The sequence below is a fragment of the Bos indicus genome, chromosome 6 (genome assembly GCF_029378745.1).
Source record: "Bos indicus isolate NIAB-ARS_2022 breed Sahiwal x Tharparkar chromosome 6, NIAB-ARS_B.indTharparkar_mat_pri_1.0, whole genome shotgun sequence".
Taxonomy (NCBI): domain Eukaryota; kingdom Metazoa; phylum Chordata; class Mammalia; order Artiodactyla; family Bovidae; genus Bos; species Bos indicus.
In genome coordinates this window covers 91,224,070-91,240,124 of record NC_091765.1, presented here as the reverse complement: position 1 = coordinate 91,240,124, position 16,055 = coordinate 91,224,070, and the positions used below count along the sequence as shown (strand labels likewise).

General features: G+C 39.9%; 2 protein-coding genes across 4 annotated transcripts in view; one reads left to right on the top strand and one right to left on the bottom strand.

The window, feature by feature from the left end:
* Positions 1-14,496, bottom strand: part of USO1 (USO1 vesicle transport factor) — an 81,248-nt gene extending 66,752 nt beyond the window's left edge. The window contains exon 1 of one of the 2 annotated variants that reach the window (XM_019962935.2): positions 14,238-14,496. In XM_019962935.2, the coding sequence (XP_019818494.2) occupies positions 14,238-14,303 (66 nt within the window). In that variant the 5' untranslated portion in view covers positions 14,304-14,496. The remainder of the gene's footprint in view (positions 1-14,237) is intronic. The other variant, XM_019962936.2, reaches the window with a different exon arrangement.
* A 166-nt stretch (positions 14,497-14,662) lies between these two features.
* Positions 14,663-16,055, top strand: part of G3BP2 (G3BP stress granule assembly factor 2) — a 92,697-nt gene continuing 91,304 nt past the window's right edge. Inside the window, exons 1-2 of one of the 2 annotated variants that reach the window (XM_070791595.1) lie at positions 14,663-14,843; positions 14,943-15,062. The gene's annotated coding sequence lies outside the window, so the exon portion shown is untranslated. The remainder of the gene's footprint in view (positions 14,844-14,942; positions 15,063-16,055) is intronic. The other variant, XM_070791597.1, reaches the window with a different exon arrangement.

The window sequence follows — 16,055 nt, the reverse complement described above, 5'->3', positions numbered from 1 at the left end:
CTGAGCCATAGCGGTCTCACTCCAAAGCCCATGCTGTTTCTACTATTCTTACACTGCCTTACACTTATCTTAACACTGTGCAGGGAAATGTGAGCCTGAGCACCTGCTGCAAACTACAGGCATTGCAAGATTTCTTCCTTGGAACAGGGTGACATGGAAATGCAGTTTCTGTGAAATGCTTCCACTAGCACTACACCCCACCACCAACCCTGATTAGCCTTGGCCTTAACTTCCCAGCCAGCGTACAGATGGAATAGCCCCTTGTTCCAAGGGAGTTGAAGCTTTATGTTGGGAAAGCTATAATCAGAAGCTACCAGGGATTTAAGAAAAAGGCAGCACCATATATAAGTACTTCAGAAATTAATACACTCACTTTTAAAGAATCTGGCTGAGATAATAAAGATGAACTGGAACAGAAGGAAGTTACAGAAAATATGTCAGTTCATTATAACAAACATGAAGTAAGGTTTTTTAAAAAAATACATTAGGGTGCCGACAATGGGCAAAGAGCTGTAGAGATAGATAAGGCAAAAGGATACTTGAAAAAACTGAATTTAAGAGGCCAAGAGGCTTGAGAAGAAAGAATAAAATGTCTGAAACAGCTACTGTTTAGAATTCAACTTCTAGCATTTCGTCCTTGGGCAATACATGCACATGTGCATTCATAATTACGAGAACAACCACTCCAGCACCGTAAGAGAAAAGGAACAAGACAGAAGTACCTTCAATGCCCATTCCTGGAGCACTTTCATTTTTCACTTTACATACGTCTACAGCTTTTCCTTCAACAAGTATGTATTCAAATGTCTCTCTTATCATTAGAAAAAAAAAAGATTCAGAGAATCAAAAAACATCAGTGAATAAGCTAGCTGAAGTTTGACATGAATCAGCAATCACTCTTCAATATCTCAGAATATTCTAGCTTTGGTAAGGTTAAAGGAATGGGAATGACAGAGTCTGAAGAACTCGGTGCCATAATTTTGAAGTTGGTGATTCATTTATTGATTCAAAAAATGTTGTAGAGTGCTGCTACCCTCATGGGAGCCATGGTCAGTGCAACCACAGAGTCGTGTTTGTGACAAGGTAAATTCAGAAACTGGACTAAGCGAAGGCGTGAGGGATGAGTAAAACAGTGAGGGAGATGAGGTACAGTTATAAAATAAGTCACAGAGATATAATGTACAGCATAGGGAATATAGTCAATAATATTGCAGTAGCTTTGTATAGTGACAGATGGTAACTAGACTTATAGTGGTAATCATTTTGTAATGTACAAAAATATCAAACCACTACATTGTACACCTGAAACTAATATTATAAATCAATTATACTTCAATAAAAAAGAAAGAAACTAAGACTATAAATTAGCAACTTCTGTAACAACTGGTTACATTTATGGTTGTTTAATTTTAAAAAACTGGGCTTGTATATTATATGTTCTTGAGTATGAGTGTCTGTGTTGTCATTTCATTTTTCCTAGCAATCCATTTTTACTGTTTTACAAAAGTATTGGTCTGTGATGAATTGGAAATCAGGGGGCGTGGGGAAACCAATCCACTGGTCCTTCACCACAGTCAGTTTGAGAAATACTGCTAAATTGCTTAATATTTTGCTGGGGCCTGCAAAATTCTATTTCGGGCAAACAGCAGTGGATCACTTTAGAAGGTACCTACTCAAATGAGACTATAAAAGCAAGGAGACAACAGAATAAATTAAAAACAAGTAAGAAATATATAGAAAATAGTATGATGAAGGAAATGATTATAGAGAAATGAGACAGAGACTGGAAGGACAATACTGCTTTGGATAGCACAGCCGGTCAGAAGGCCTCAAGTTAAGCAGTGATTTGGGTTTGGTGGACGTGTAGGTTAAGGGTAACAAGAATACAGCAAGCAGAAAAGCAGGGAAGCAGAGTGAAAGAGGCCCTTACCATCAGAAGAAAAAAGGACAGTATTTTAGAATTGAAGAATATGTTTATCCAGTGTCCCAAATGGGATCCTGAGGTGAGGGACTTTGTTGCCAGCAACTCACTCTCTCAGAAACTGACCAATGAGGCCACTTAGTAATTTAAAGAAAAATGCATGAATTTACTAGTCAAAGGCTGTTATCCTAGTTGACACTCTTACCTACAAAGGAATTACAAGTTTAAATCCCACGGATTTTAATGCTACCTTGCTCCTTTTCAGGTAACATTTTGCTGCCATTATTGATCAAAAGAGTTACAATACAGAAAATATGAATCCTGTCTACTTTTGTAAAAAGTCAGATATTTCCCTAAGCCTTTTAGCAAAGTACTCATCAGAGCATACTACCAAGGCACAACATTTTAGATGACCATTCTGTGGACTTGAAACAAGTGACCTTCCCAGAATTTTACTGCCTGAATCAACAGAGATGTAAATGTGGCTGACCCTTGAACAGCAGATCTGAGCTGTGCAGGTCCATTTATATTTGGACTTTTTTCAACAGCAAATACTATAGATTCTCAATCAATTAAATCTGAGGATATGGAGGAACAAAGGATACACAGAGACAACTATAAATTACAGGAGGATTTTCCACTGTGCAGAAGGTTGGTGTTGTTCAAAAGTCAATGCACAGTCAATACGTGTAAGGTTATATCACAGAATACTGGTAACAACCAAAAAAGACACTTCAGCCTGTTTACTTGAAACAAAGAAACTTTTAATTAAAAAAAAAAAAAAAAACCTCTTGCTGTGGGGACCCAACTACGTTCATTAATTAGTAAACAGAAATATTCTAACACCTACTGCTAAAATTAAAAAAAAATCAAATATCTGTGAATATAAATATCTTAGTTTATAAATAAACTCATTTATGTGATAAACATTGGTAAATGCAAAGCAAACACTCTGGAAGGATGTACACAAAACTTCCTTTGAGATTACTCCTGGTAACGGGAAATAAGATGTGGAGAGAGGAAGAAAGGGGCAATTTGAGCCTATATATTGATTTGGATTATTTATAATAAGCATGTTTTCAACTAGTGCTTCAATAACAGAAACATTTAAAGACACTTCCAGAATATATCAGCCTTTGCTCTTATTCTAGTACCTGCTTTAACAGATCACCTGACTGACGTACTGTTCATCTACTTTCTGAACACAACTGGTGCTTGTGATTCCTGATAGTTAGGCTCTACAGTTATCATGGACACTGAATTGGCAGATACTGAACCACTGTACCGGAGAAGGCAATGGCACCCCACTCCAGTACTCTTGCCTGGAAAATCCCATGGAAGGAGGAGCCTGGTAGGCTACAATCCATGGGGTCGCTAAGAGTTGGACCTAACTGAGCGACTTCACTTTCACTTTTCGCTTTCACGCATTGGAGAAGGAAATGGCAACCCACTCCAGTGTTCTTGCCTGGAGAGTCCCAGGGATGGGGAAGCCTGGTGGGCTGCCGTCTATGGGGTCACACAGAGTCGGACACGACTGAAGTGACTTAGCAGCAGCAGCAGCAGAACCACTGTACCTAAGGGAAATACAGGCCTAGGATCTTATGAGCCTCTGGTAACATTTTCATCATTGGATCAAATACATAACCTTGTTTAATGTGTGCTTCTGTTTAAAGACATCTTGCTCAATATACATCTTGATTCATTAACACTGAACTCACAGCTAAAAGCGCTATTACTCATGCCTGAGGGAAGCTAATCTAACAAACATATTTTCTCTCTAAGGCACATCACAACTTCCTTACCCTTCCGAACACTAGGTAAGAGCTCAGCACTATACTTGGGGCCAGTTTTAACTGTGAAATCAACAAAAAGCACAAAAATGCAAAACACATGACACTAAACAGGCTGTGAAAAAGACACGTGTTTACAGTATGGGGATGGGATTTAAAACCATTAAGCTGTGCAGCAACTAGGTGAAGCTGAACACTAGCTACACTCTCAAGACAGGACATGCAGGTTCAGTTCCATCCCAGGCCTCTCTGCTCTCTTTTCTAACCTGACCTGCTTCACTTGAATAATGGTGTTGCCCACCTGACACTGCTGGGACTTGATATTGTGATTCTTGCCTTAAACAGAGTACTATATATTAACAACAACAAAAAACCCAGTTCTAACGAGAAATCATACATACAAGTAAAATTTAACCCACAGTTTTATTTAAAAGGATTGAAGGGAGTAATAAGAAGGAAAAACTTCAGAGACAGCAGTATTTCAACGAATTCATACTATGCTAACTAGGTACTCGATTTTCTCAGAGATAACTACAGTGATGAATTAGACATGGATTGAAAAGAGTCAGACAAAATTGAACAATTGACCACTCACTCTTGTTATCAAGATATAGTCTCTTAGAAGAGGGTACGTAGTTAAGAAAACTAAAAATCCGGTGTCTTAAGTAATTTATAATAAAGTAGCTTTATGTTTTAATATGTTTTTATATCTCCAAGACATACCAATGAAAAAGATAGCTGCAGAACACTATAAACAGTGTATCATTTATGAAAAAGAGATAAACATGCTCATATAAATATATAATTCCATACTGCATGATTATTTATAAGTGTGTGGAAGGATTTATACCAAAATAAGAACAGTAGTTATTTCAGGAAACAGAACTGAAATTGGAGATGGTAGTCAAAGAGGACTTAAAACTTTACTAGTATTGTTTGCCATTTTGTATAAAAAAAATTAAAAGGCTAATTAGTAAAATAACATGTATAACATCATGTAGCTCATGGAGGTGATTATGTATCAGGACTCTTGCCTGATGAGATTGTCATGTGAGATTCACAAGTTCATTTGTCAAGAAAAATATGAAAAGGACAAAAAATTCCATTAATAACTGGTAAAGTGGGCATAGTCACAGAATTACAACCTCATAACCTATGGCACAGTGGTAAAGAATCTGCCTGCCAATGCAGGAGATGGGGGTTCAATCCTTGGATCAGGAAAATACCCTGGTGTAGGAAATAGCAACCCACTTCAGTATTCTTGCCTGGAAAATTCCATGGACAGACGATCTTAGTGGGCTACAGTCCATGGGATCGTAAGAGTTGGACACACCACGAAAGCACAACATAATCTGAATTTGTTTGCTTGTTGTTTACTAATAGTGAAAATTTGTTTACTAATAGTTTATTTTTACTCAGTGATACACAAAAGAGACCAAAAAAGAAGCAAAAGGAAAAGGAATGAATAGGGAAAAAAAATTTGAGATGAGGAATATGAAAATAAGAAATCAGTGAGAATTAAGACAGGAAAAAGAGAAGGTACCATAAAACTAGGATGCTGAGGTACGTTTAAAGGACTCTGACATAAAGCAGTTTGCAATATTTTTTCACAATTACTAACAGAAATTCATATTTTCTAGTATTCAGTAACTATTTAACTGACATGCGAAAATGACAGTAATGTCAATTTAAAAAAATAAAATTCAACCATTCAATCATTTATTCAACAGATACTTATCAAGTACCTAATACCAACTTTTTTCTTTTCCTTCCTTCCTTTTTAAAAAAAATTTTTTGGCTGCTATGCATACAGGATCTTAATTCCCCAACCAGGGATGGAACCTGTACCCCTGCACTGGAAGCCCAGAGTCTTAACTATGAGACTGCCAGGGAAATCCCCCAACTTATTTGATATAACTTTGCCTTCAGGAGGTTTAAAACACAGTTATAACTTCTTTGGAGAGAACTTCCCTAACTACGACTACAGGACTAAAATAATTCATGCTAGATCAGATCAGATCAGTCGCTCAGTCGTGTCCGACTCTTTGTGACCCCATGAATCGCAGCACGCCAGGCCTCCCTGTTCATCACCAACTCCCGGAGTTCACTCAGACTCATGTCCATCGAGTCAGTGATGCCATCCAGCCATCTCATCCTCTGTCGTCCCCTTCTCCTCCTGCCCCCAATCCCTCCCAGCATCAGAGTCTTTTCCAATGAGTCAACTCTTCGCATGAGGTGGCCAAAGTCCTGGAGTTTCAGCTTTAGCATCATTCCTTCCAAAGAAATCCCAGAGCTGATCTCCTTCAGAATGGACTGGTTGGATCTCCTTGCAGTCCAAGGGACTCTCAAAAGTCTTCTCCAACACCACAGTTCAAAAGCATCAATTCTTCGGTGCTCAGCCTTCTTCACAGTCCAACTCTCACATCCATACATGACCACTGGAAAAACCATAGCCTTGACTAGATGAACCTTTGTTGGCAAAGTAATGTCTCTGCTTTTGAATATGCTATCTAGGTTGGTCATAACTTTCCTTCCAAGGAGTAAGTGTCTTTTAATTTCATGGCTGCAGTCACCACCTGCTGTGATTTTGGAGCCCAAAAATAAAGTCTGACACTGTTTCCACTGTTTCCCCATCTATTTCCCATGAAGTGATGGGACCGGATGCCATGATCTTCGTTTTCTGAATGTTGAGCTTGAAGCCAACTTTTTCACTCTCCACTTTCACTTTCATCAAGAGGCTTTTGAGTTCCTCTTCACTTTCTGCCATAAGGGTAGTGTCATCTGCATATCTGAGGTTATTGATATTTCTCCTGGCAATCTCGCTTCCAGCTTGTGTTTCTTCCAGTCCAGCGTTTCTCATGAGGTACTCTGCATATAAGTTAAATAAGCAGGGTGACAATATACAGCCTTGACATACTCCTTTCCCGATTTGGAACCAGTCTGTTGTTCCATGTCCAGTTCTAACTGTTGCTTCCTGACCTGCATACAAATTTCTCAGGAGGCAGGTCAGGTGGTCTGGTATTCCCATCTCTTTCAGAATTTTTCACAGTTTATTGTGATCCACACAGTCAAAGGCTTTGGCATAGTCAAGAAAGCAGAAATAAATGTTTTTCTGGAACTCTCTTGCTTTTTCCATGATCCAACGGATGTTGGCAATTTGATTTCTGGTTCCTCTGCCTTTTCTAAAACCAGCTTGAACATCTGGAAGTTCACGGTTCGCATATTGCTGAAGCCTGGCTTGGAGAATTTTCAGCATTACTTTACTAGCGTGTGAGATGAGTGCAGTTGTGCGGTAGTTTGAGCATCCTTGGGCGTTGCCTTTCTTTGGGATTGGAATGAAAATGGACCTTTTCCAGTCCTGTGGCGACTGTTGAGTTTTCCAAATTTGCTGGCATATTGAGTGCAGCACTTTCACAGCATATCTTTCAGGATTCGGAATAGCTCAACTGGAATTCCATCACCTCCACTAGCTTTGTTCGTAGTGATGCTTTCTAAGGCCCACCTGACTTCACATTCCAAGATGTCTGGCTCTAGGTCAGTGATCACACCATTGTGATTATCTGGGTCGTGAAGATCTTTTTTGTACAGTTCTTCTGTGTATTCTTGCCATCTCTTCTTAGTATCTTCTGCTTCTGTTAGGTCCATACCACTTCTGTCCTTTATCGAGCCCATCTTTGCATGAAATGCTCCTTTGGTATCTCTGATTTTCTTGAAGAGATCTCAAGTCTTTCCCATTCTGTTGTTTTCCTCTGCTTCTTTGCGTTGATCACTGAAGAAGGCTTTCTTATCTCTTCTTGCTATTCTTTGGAACTCTGCATTCAGATGCTTATATCTTTCCTTTTCTCCTTTGCTTTTCGCTTCTCTTCTTTTCACAGCTATTTGTAAGGCCTCCCCAGACAGCCATTTTGCTTTTTTGCATTTGTTTTCCATGGGGATGGTCTCGATCCCTGTCTCCTGTACAATGTCACGAACCTCATTCCATAGTTCATCCGGCACTCTATCAGATCTAGGCCCTTAAATCTATTTCTCACTTCCACTGTATAATCATAAGGGATTTGATTTAGGTCATACCTGAATGGTCTAGTGGTTTTCCCTACTTTCTTCAATTCATGCTAATCAACAGTCAATTTGATTTGTTTTAATGAAATAAAAAGTTACTGGTTTTGATTACAGAAAGAGCCAGAAATTTGTTTTAAAACAAATTCTATCACTGAGAAGATTTTACAAAAAAAAAAGCAAGAGCCAGACTTATCTTCAGATGATCTGAACTGTTTCAATCTTAAAGTGGGTGGGGGGGGATTACAAAGTCAAACAACAGTCTCTTTTCAGATCAATCCATAAACCTAACATAATCTATTTCCATTACAATTATGTAATGGAATGGCTAATAAGTTAGCCAACATAATATACTGCTTCATGTATTCTCCATGCTTTCTCTAAGAAATTTCCTGTTTTCCAAAAGCACATGCTTTTAAGCAAGGCATCATACTGAAACTTGTCTAACAAATAACCTATCACAAATGCTAGCATTTCAAAGTCTAACAGTATATAGTTTCCAAATTATAAACTAAAATTATCAACTTTAATTATAAATTTTATAAATTATAAAAATTTGTGACTTTTTACACAGAGTTTATGGTATTTCTGCCTGAGGTATAAAAATATAAATAAGCATGCCTTTTCTAGGTTATCTACAACAGAAAAACCAGACAAAGCAGTATAAATAATAAGAGGAACATGTACAAAAAGACAAATTTACATAAGGAATTCTTATATTCGCTCCTAAAAGATAATTCAAGTGATTACAATTATAAATCATAAAACATCAAGAATTATTTATAGGTTACCCAAAGGCAAGAGTTCATGAACTCTAGAAAGCTGATGATAACGAAGGGCTTCTATTTTAAATGCAGCATTCCTTTAAAAAATTTATCCTGGAACATTTTATCGAATATATGTTTCTCAAAACACTAGACCTACATGGTTTCCTGGAGGGAGAAAAAGGATATGATCAATTAGATTTGGCAAACACAACTTACTTTCTAACTCTATCTTGAAAATATTTGAAAGCGTAACATACTGTTTATTTAATAAACCTTGTACAAACATCAGGTTTTTTGTTTGTTTTTGACCATCACACAGGATATGTCTTTAGTAACAAAATCCTTTCAACTACAGCTACTCACATTCTTTGGGACACCCTTTGATATGTAAATTTTAAACGATACAGATACTCTACATGATTAACCTTCAAGAAAGCCATGTAGTTTTCAATAGGCACTACTTTTAAAGAATATGAGACATCTTTGGTTGGGTATAGTGATCAAAACACAAATCGTTATTATGGCTTTCTCTGATACTGTTATTGTAAGAGCTAAGAGAGAAAACACATACCAGTTCCAACACTGACTGGGTTATTAATACAGAATATGAACCACGAACCCAGATATAGGAGTTTCAGGCTACACATTTTATAGTAACGTGGTATATAATGTGCTCGACTAAACCAAAACTATGTCTAAATTTAAGTGCACATTCCTTAATAACAATTTTTATTAAAAGAAACTACAGCTGTGTCCATAGCCCTTCTGCTTTTCAAGTCAGCTGACCAAAGTCTGATCTAAAAAAAGACACTTTAGCAGTACAGTAATTCTACATATCTTTTCTGTACTTTTGCAGCTTTCATGTTTTGAGACACAATTTGAGAAGAGAACCCCACCCCTATGATTTATCATCACAAATAGTTAACATTTTTCTTGGAATCTGCAAGAAACTCATCTTCAAAAAAAAAAAAAGAAGACATTAGTTGGAAGGTAGATGGAAAATTTAGCATGTCTGACCTCGCAAAAGGGCTTCCCAGTTTGAACTAGTAGTAAAGAACCTGTGTACCAATGCAGGAGACTTAAGAGACAAAGGTTCAAAAAAAAAAAAAAAAGAGGACTAAATTGATGTAGGAGATTGTAGACAAGTTGAAATAGAAGATGGCTCCACAACGCTGGGGTACCAGTGGGCCATCCGTGGCTCAGTATCCTACCAAATATTTAGGAGATTGTAGACAAGTTGAAATAGAAGATGGTTCCACAACGCTGGGGTACCAGCGGGCCGTCCATGGCTCAATATCCTACCAAATACTGTATCTGGAAATGCAGGAAGAACTGTTTTAGTGTACACGTCCGTTTTCACTCAATGGACTGAAAAGAAGTGAACAATCCATGACTTTGAGCTCCTCAGTCGCACTGTAATCTCTGTTCAGTGTGAAAGTGACACCTAAAACTTCCCAGCGTGCAGTGTGTAGGGGACCCACTAGATCAATAGTCTGGCTGACGAGGGAAAGTGAGACTGAAACGGTAGAGTCTGATGTCTGAGACAGACGATATCACTGGGAATGGCAGAAGCCTAGACCCTGGAGCCTTCACTGACTGGCAGTTCTTCATGCCTGGAAGAAACAGGATCACTACCCAGGATGAAGGTGTTGGATGGGTGAGAGCAGAACAATTTTTTAACTGTCACTGAGCAGACAATATCCATGGGGTATTTTAAAATTCAGGAACTACAAAGCAATAGCAATTCAATAGGTTCCAAATATTTTTAATGTGGGCCCAAGTAATGGTTATAGTCAAGTTGAAAACAAACTCTTTCTTTACTAACCTACTTTTTAAAAGTAGCCAAGGAGATTTATTTGATGTTAGTTGTTTTTTTTTCTTTTAATTTTGGAAAACTTTCTTGTAAATATCTGTGCTTTAAATCCTGTCCCTTCTAGGAAGCTGTGATCTTGAGGCTCTGTTATTTGGGCAAGGTAATTATAGTGAAAGAAAATAAAAATAATGGTGCAAGCATACTCAGATGCAATTTGCTACTTGAAACAATCACTCTTCCAAAATGAAAAATTAACATTGAGTTAAAATTTTTTCATTCATGTGCCCAGAAAATTACTTTTAAACCTCAAAAAAAAAAAAAGAGACAAAGGTTCAATTCCTGGGTCAGGAAGATCCCCTGGAGGAGGGCACTGCAACCCACTCTGGTATTCCTGCCTGGAGAATCCCATGGACAGAAGAGCCTGGTGGGTTACCAGTCCATTGGGTCACAAAGAGTTGGACAGGACTGAGGTGACATAGCACTTAGCACAAGCACTCAAACAAATGAGTAGGATATTTACTAAAATCAGTGTTTATCTGGACCTAGCAAAGTATGTCAAGGCTAAGGAGACTTTAATCATCAGAAATCAGTTACTGCCTTTCTCTACTGAAGTAAAAAAGAGAAATCAAATTAAAAACTATTTGACTCTATGAAATATGAAAGGTTTAATGTGAATGAAACTCCAGACTTAAAATATTTCGAACTTTATAGAATTATTGACTATCATATGATATAAACACAAATATTTACTACTTTGTTTCTAAAGAACATCTTAATACCAGTCCAAAGTTACTGTTAACTGAGTATGAAAAGCTAGGTACCATACAATCAATGATACAACTCAAACATTTAGAAGAAATTTGAGTTAAGGAAAAGCAGGAAAGCAGTCAAAGCACAGCAAATCTGAAAAATCCCTGAGTAAAAAGTTTGACATAATGAATTTCAATCATTTCAGAACTTTGATTCCTACAGTCTTTAAAAAGCATTGTTTTAACACCTAGTAATTTGCAGTTGCTATGATTATAGATCTGTGATTTCTTTCATAATATCGTAAAAAATGATTTAACAAATATTGAGTACTACTATGGAAAAACAGATTAAATATATATGAACACTGCACCAAAGATGCTTAAGAGTCTAGAAGAGATGGGGCAGATATAAAAGGTAGAAAGTCTAAGAAATGTACAATCTAGTTAATCTGAAGATTAATCAGAGGAGAAGTATTATCTGCAGTTTAGTGGATGGAAAAATAAGGGGTGCAAATTAGGGCAGGGATCCATGACGGATTTTTGAAGGAGAGGTAGAACTTAAGACAATGAAAAGAGGCTTTCCACTGGAAAATATGAGAAAAGCAAGAAAGAAGGGAAACCACAATGGAAATAATATAATTTTGCAGAAATGGACAAAACTACAAAATAATGATAAAGCAGAAGTTAGAAATTCTAAGCTCGGGCAACTAGAATATCCAGGTCACATCAAATCAGCAATTAAAAGATCTAATATTATACCAACAGTCTACCAATGCTCTATAAATACTCCTAAATTAGTGACTTATGACCCTGTATACCAATTACTCTTCCTGATGGAATGAGATGGTGAAATAAAATAGTAACTCAGAGTAAACTATTAATTCTCATCAGAAGACATTGGTTTTCCAATTTTGATATACACGTTCAAGGTTAGGCAAGAACAAGGGCCCCCCACTTCCCTTTCAGTTTATATATACATGATACACAAGTGATTCCAGTTTCACTTTGAAATCATGATATAAAAGCTATGTTGTTCCATTCACTATGGCAAGATCAAAGTGCTCTAGTCTCAGCTCTGCATTACTGTGCAAGTGGCTTCAGTGCTTTGTGCGTCAGTCTCCTAATTTGTAAAATGATGGGGTTCCACCTGGATGATGTGCAAAGGGCCTTTCAGCTTTAAAATCCTATATTCAATTAGTTGTATACCATCTTTTCTGGAGAGGACATTGTGACAAGACTGACTATAACAAAAAACAAACAAAAAAAGAAAGTATTCTTTTCCTGAAAACATGTAATAAGGGACCTCCCTGGCAGTTCAGGGGTTAAGACCCCAAGCTCCCAAGGCAGGGGGTACAGGTTTAGTCTCTGGCCTGGGTACTAAGATCACACATGTTGCATGGCACAGCCAAAAAAGAAAAAAAAAAAAAAAAAAAGTAATAAAAACTTAACTTTTATTGAACACATACTAAGTGCTAGTTTCTTTCCATCTTTTATTTCACTTAATCCTCAATACACCCATCAGAGTAGGCATTTTTCTGATTTTACTCATAGGGTATTAGTCATCTCTTGCCTGTTCAACCTAATGAGAGGTGGAAGGCAAGGATTCAAATCAAGTTCTAATAAACCACACTTTAAAACCTGGTGCCTCAAACAAAAATATAAAATACATGAACAAAAGCTGAAGAGGTGGGCTGACTATGGTAATCTGAATAGAGCATGTGTATGTGTATGTGTGCACGTATGTGTGTGTGCACATGACCGTGTGTGAAATCTCCTGATTTTCAAATGAAGGAAAGCAGATTCACCAGCTTTCAGCTTCTGCTTCAAACAGTTCTAACTCAGATGACATGAATTTTAATAATTACATATATTTCAAAAATTCCCAGATATGTATTAAAATGCAGACATCAGCAATAAAGTCTAGGCTTTGATGTAAGGCAAGCTTTGGTTGAATCCTAGCTCCATTACTAGCAGTGTGACTTAGGTCAAGTGACTTCACTTCTCTAAGCCTCAAGTTTTCATTTGTAAAGTGAGGACACTGTCACCTGTCCTGCAAGGTGGTTGGGGATCTAAGGAGAATGAAAATGTAAACTACAAAGAACACAGTACCCAGCATAAGGTAAGAGCCTGACAAATGAAAGCTATTATTGAACCTTCAGGATGCTAGTAACACAGAACATAGTAACGTTCATAGACAATCCAGTAGTGTCTACGAATACTAACCACAGTTTACTTTTACAATGTCATACTTTGTCACTTTTTTGTAGACCTAAAATTACCCTCAAACCAATAGTTAAAAAAAAAAAAAAAAAGGTCATACACTTATTCCTAACAGACACTAACCAAACTTCGAGATTTATCCTAAACCTAAAATCGAACCAACTTATCAAAAACTGTGTTGAGTAGCTAACAATTTTTTTAAAGTGACGCTGCAAATCCTGTTACCACGAGTTCAGACTTCTGAATGGGGAGAAAATGGAAGGGACGCGTGTTCCCAAAGCATTTTGAGCGCGAAAGATCCCCACAACGTCCAAGCGAGTATTTCCCAAATAGTGGGTGAGGCTGAAAAACGGGGTCCGAACTAATGATACCTGAAGAACGACCTGCCTCCAGTTGAAGGGGCAGGGGCAGGTGGCTTTGTGACCCAAACTATCGTATTATTCTTAGCCACTTGCTTTGGTCAACTGCTGGGTTTTAAACTTCCTGCAGTCTTCCTCAAAGCCCCATTCCAGATTGCGAGGGAGGTGGACTTTAGTTAATCACCGCCAGTGAAGACACTGGCGAAACGGGAGGGACAGGCCCGCGGCCCCAGGGCGTGGGAGGCAGGTCGGGCCACTTCTGCCCACGACGGATGCCTTTCCCGGTGGTACCACCGCGGACCACCACCAAGCGGCCTGCGGAGCTCCGGGGCGCGGTTGCTGTCATCAGGGCCAAGCCGCCGCGCGGCGGGTTGCGCTGCGGGTGTGAGGGAATAACTTGCGGGTTTCAGGAGAGGAAGAGAGACACGGGGGCAAAAAGGGAGGCGGCATGTAGACTCCCGGCCCACGGTGACGCGCAGGGGATGACCTCCGGGCCCCTATGTCCTCCGTCCCGGTTTCTGCCCGGACCCTTCCCAAGTCCCGGACCCGCCGCTCCTCTCACCGTCTCGGCTTCTGTGTGCTGGGGTCCGGCACTCTGACCCCCCATAACCCCGCGGAGGAAATTCATCTTGCCGCTCAGCCGCGGGCTCTACCGGCCTTTTCGGGAAAGAAGAGATTAACTTCCCCTGTCCTCCGCAGGGCCTGACCCCCAAGCCTGCACTTTGCACTCCCCGGCCGCCACCGCCACAGCCTACTCAGCGGCCGCTCCAGCCCCCTAAGCCCGGAAACAGCGTCCGCCACCAGTTGAGATGCGCATGCGCGGCTACGTGGCGTTACGTGGCGGCTCGAAGGGCGAAGGCAAAGGGGGAAAGTAGGCAAGAGGAGGCTGGTAGCCCGGGTCCTCCCAAGCCCCGCCCACTGCGTAGGCTCCACCCTCCCCCGTAAGAACACACCTCCCACTCCCGCCTTCGGCTGGTGCCTCCTGCTGGCCTCAACCACCCACGTGGTCCGAGCCCGGCCCTGCCGGCAGGGGACCTTACGGATTTTGTATGCATTTTGGCTTGCAAGGTGTTTAATTGTTGCCGGGCGGGACTTACTGCAAGCTGTCAAGTCTGGGGTTATATTTTGTTGAGTCGAAAGTGAAATTTTCCTTCGGCCGACGTGACAGGTAAGGGGTCCCGGCCTCTGGGAGGGTTCATTTGGTTTTGCGGTATAGCAGTACGAGCTTTGTGGCCTTCTCATCTCCACAAATTACATTTCTTTACAGGGCTTTGTTTGGTGAAAAATAGGGTACTTGAGCCCCCTCATTCCATTGCCACGGGAGGGCGCATTTCTCAGCTTTTGCTCTTCCAACCTGCTAAAAGGAATTCCTGGATCTAAACACCAGGTACACCGCTATTTTCTATGGGTGTGAGGAAGAAACCAATCCAACCCTGCGTTTGGCTTACTAGAGAAAATACCTTAATCTGCAGTGTCAGTTTGGCAGCAGGGAACATGATGTTTTGTTATTAATGCTAAACTCCTACATTTTCAGCGTGTGTGGCTGGCGGGGCGGGGTGGGGTGGGGGGGCGGCGGGGGCAGTTAGCATGAAAAATATTCGTTTTTCAAATCGGTATGCCTTGTTTCTTTCGAAATGAGAGTGCCAGATACACATGCTTATGGAGTAGTCTTGTCAATGTCTTGAACGTAAAAGCGCAGAGTCTAGTTATAACTGATTCATACACCACTCCCCTTGGATGCCCCACAGGTCTCAGACTCCCCATCCTTCCTTAAAAAAAAAAAATCAGTATGCTTCTTTCATGTGCCCTGCCACACTCATTAGTACCACTAGCCAAATAATTGCCTAAGCTGGAAGGAGGAAGCTGGGAGGAATCTGAAACTCTGGATTTCACCCCCACATGTCCAGTAGTAGTCAAATCCTGTCATGCCTATTTATAGACTGTTTCTCAAGTAGGTCTCTGCTCTCCATGCTCTCTGCCTCTGACATGGTTTATGTTCTCATCATTTTTCACCAAGGTTACGGGCAATAGCTTCCTAACTAGTTTGTCAGCATTTAAGCCTTGGGTTTCTTCCAGTCACCAAGTCCACTCTTGGGTGAGCCTGACAATGACAAAACGTCTGTCCACTTTAGTCCTCGTCTGAAAATCCTCCAGTTGTTGCCCATTCACCCCAAAATAAAATCCAAACTCCTTAGCTTGATGTATAGGCCTGTTATGTTCTGGCTCTTGCCTGTTTTTTCAGCTCCTGCCTCCCCCACATACTCTGGATATATGCCTGGATATGTCCTTCCCCTTCCTCCACTTCATCAAGGAAACTCCTGCTAGTTCCTTAAAATTTAACTTTGGTATCTTCAGAAAGCTCTCCCTGAAATCTAGATAC